The 2,716-nt window shown below is 51.0% G+C and overlaps 1 protein-coding gene across 5 annotated transcripts in view; it reads left to right on the top strand.

The window, feature by feature from the left end:
* LOC117968472 (centrosomal protein of 164 kDa-like) overlaps positions 1-2,384 on the top strand; it is a 31,556-nt gene extending 29,172 nt beyond the window's left edge. For all 5 annotated transcript variants that reach the window (XM_059009875.1, XM_059009877.1, XM_059009876.1 and 2 more), the window contains 3 exons: positions 5-77; positions 421-543; positions 1,808-2,384. In XM_059009875.1, coding sequence (XP_058865858.1) covers positions 5-77; positions 421-543; positions 1,808-1,904 — 293 coding nt within the window. In that variant the 3' untranslated portion in view covers positions 1,905-2,384. The remainder of the gene's footprint in view (positions 1-4; positions 78-420; positions 544-1,807) is intronic.
* The last annotated feature ends 332 nt before the right edge of the window (positions 2,385-2,716 follow it).

Below are 2,716 nucleotides of genomic sequence, written 5' to 3'. Positions count from 1 at the left end.
GCAGGGGGGGCCCCGGATGTCAGTGGAGCCCCGACTCCTCCCCCGAGTGTGAGCCAGCTGGGGTACACACCCGCCAGGTGAGCAGAGGCCCGGTCCCGTCTGCAGAGGCCCGGTGCCGCCTGCAGAGGCCCGGTCCCGCCTGCAGAGGCACGGTCACATCTGTTACAAGGTCTTAAAGACTTTACAGTGCAGCAGTACACTGCAGGGGCTGCACTCAGACTGGTGTTGGCTGGTTATACAGGGTTGTTAGTGAGGCAGTGAGTGTGTAGCGGGAGTTTAGAGTAAAGAGTGGGTCTAACTGGTCTCTAGTCTGTAGTAGAGTGGTGACTGGAGTGTTTGGTGTTGTTTAATGGTGTAACCCCTCTCTCCTCTCTCCTCTCCTCCTCTCCTCTCTCCTCCTCTCCTCTCCTCTCTCGGCAGCGAGCAGATCCGGCGTCTCCGAGCCACACAGCCCAGCGCTCCTGTGGCAGACCGGCACCGCATCCAGGGGCTCATTGACTCCAACAAGAAGTGGCTGCAGGACTTCAAGAAGGACCCCAAAACGTATCCTTCCTGCTCCGGGGAGCACCCTGCTCTAACAGGACTCAGAGTTAACTGTGTCGGGGAGCACCCTGCTCTAACAGGACAGAGTTAACTGTGTCGGGGAGCACCCTGCTCTTACAGGACTCAGAGTTTACTGTGTCAGGGAGCACCCTGCTCTAACAGGGCTCAGAGTTTACTGTGTCAGGGAGCACCCTGCTCTAACAGGACTCAGAGTTAACTGTGTCGGGGAGCACCCTGCTCTAACAGGACTCGGAGTTAACTGTGTCGGGGAGCACCCTGCTCTAACAGGACTCGGAGTTAACTGTGTCGGGGAGCACCCTGCTCTAACAGGGCTCAGAGTTAACTGTGTCGGGGAGCACCCTGCTCTAACAGGACTCAGAGTTAACTGTGTCGGGGAGCACCCTGCTCTAACAGGACTCGGAGTTAACTGTGTCGGGGAGCACCCTGCTCTAACAGGACTCAGAGTTAACTGTGTCGGGGAGCACCCTGCTCTAACAGGACTCAGAGTTAACTGTGTCTGGGAGCACCCTGCTCTAACAGGACTCAGAGTTAACTGTGTCGGGGAGCACCCTGCTCTAACAGGACTCAGAGTTAACTGTGTCGGGGAGCACCCTGCTCTAACAGGGGACAGAGTTAACTGTGTCGGGGAGCACCCTGCTCTAACAGGACTCAGAGTTAACTGTGTCGGGGAGCACCCTGCTCTAACAGGGCTCAGAGTTAACTGTGTCGGGGAGCACCCTGCTCTAACAGGGCTCAGAGTTAACTGTGTCGGGGAGCACCCTGCTCTAACAGGGGACAGAGTTAACTGTGTCGGGGAGCACCCTGCTCTAACAGGACTCAGAGTTAACTGTGTCGGGGAGCACCCTGCTCTAACAGGGCTCAGAGTTAACTGTGTCGGGGAGCACCCTGCTCTAACAGGACAGAGTTAACTGTGTCGGGGAGCACCCTGCTCTAACAGGACTCAGAGTTAACTGTGTCGGGGAGCACCCTGCTCTAACAGGACTCGGAGTTAACTGTGTCGGGGAGCACCCTGCTCTAACAGGACAGAGTTAACTGTGTCGGGGAGCACCCTGCTCTAACAGGACTCAGAGTTAACTGTGTCGGGGAGCACCCTGCTCTAACAGGACTCAGAGTTAACTGTGTCGGGGAGCACCCTGCTCTAACAGGTGTTAATAATAATTTATTGTATTGCAATGTTTGAGGAAAAAGAAAATGTAGTATTGCAGCGAGTTCTGTGCATCTTCCTTAACCCCCTCTCACCCAGGCCTCTGTTCACTCGCACAAGAAACCCCCCCTCTATCCCTGGTTTGGTCCAGCTGGGGCTAGATGAGAATAACCAGATCAAGGTATACCATTATTGAAACGGGGGACGAGACAGAGTGGAGACGAGCATCGAGCACAGAAGCGATCCACCTGCTAGAGACACTGCTGCACTTTCGTATGGAACAGTTATTACAGGAGTGTGCTTTGAATCTGCAAACACATCTTTAAAGGGTCTAATTGAGGCTGGACGCAGTGCTGTAGTGTGTGTGTGTGTGTGTGTGTGTGTGTTCATTCTACGTTCAATCAATAACATATTTATGAGAATCTCAAACACGCTGGGAATATAGCTTTCATTTTTTTATATATATATATATATATATATACAGTCTCAATATTTTGTGTATAACTTTCATATATTAGCATTGTTATGATATTTTTGTATTTTAAAAAAAAGGTGAAATGTATATTACTAAGTTGTGTGATAGCTAATAGCTAACATGCAGATCACAAAGAGGGTGTAAAACTTCTGTCGTTTACATAGTCACTGTGACTAAATAAAAAATCATCTGAGGACCATAGTTATGTGCACGGATTTGTTTAGTTAAATGCTCTCTCTCTCTCTCTCGCTTGCTCTCTCTCTCTCTCTCTCTCTCGCTTGCTTGCTCGCTCTCGCTCTCTCTCTCTCTGTCTCTCTCTCTCTTGCTCTTTCTCCTCTCTCTCTCTCTCTCTCTCTCTCTCTCTCTCTCTCTCAAGCCTAGCACAGCATTCAAAGAGATTCACAGCTGGTATAAACTCACTATGTAACAGAAGGCTAAAGAAAGTCCTCCCAGTCCTGTGAAATTAGTGTTGGTCCCAGTGGTCCCATTTATCCCCAGTGCAAAACCTGTCCTGCATTGTAATTCTCTCCAGT

Source organism: Acipenser ruthenus, chromosome 39 (genome assembly GCF_902713425.1).
Source record: "Acipenser ruthenus chromosome 39, fAciRut3.2 maternal haplotype, whole genome shotgun sequence".
In the NCBI taxonomy this organism is placed as follows: domain Eukaryota; kingdom Metazoa; phylum Chordata; class Actinopteri; order Acipenseriformes; family Acipenseridae; genus Acipenser; species Acipenser ruthenus.
Note: the sequence above shows the minus strand (reverse complement) of the source record. Positions and strands in the feature narration are given on the sequence as shown.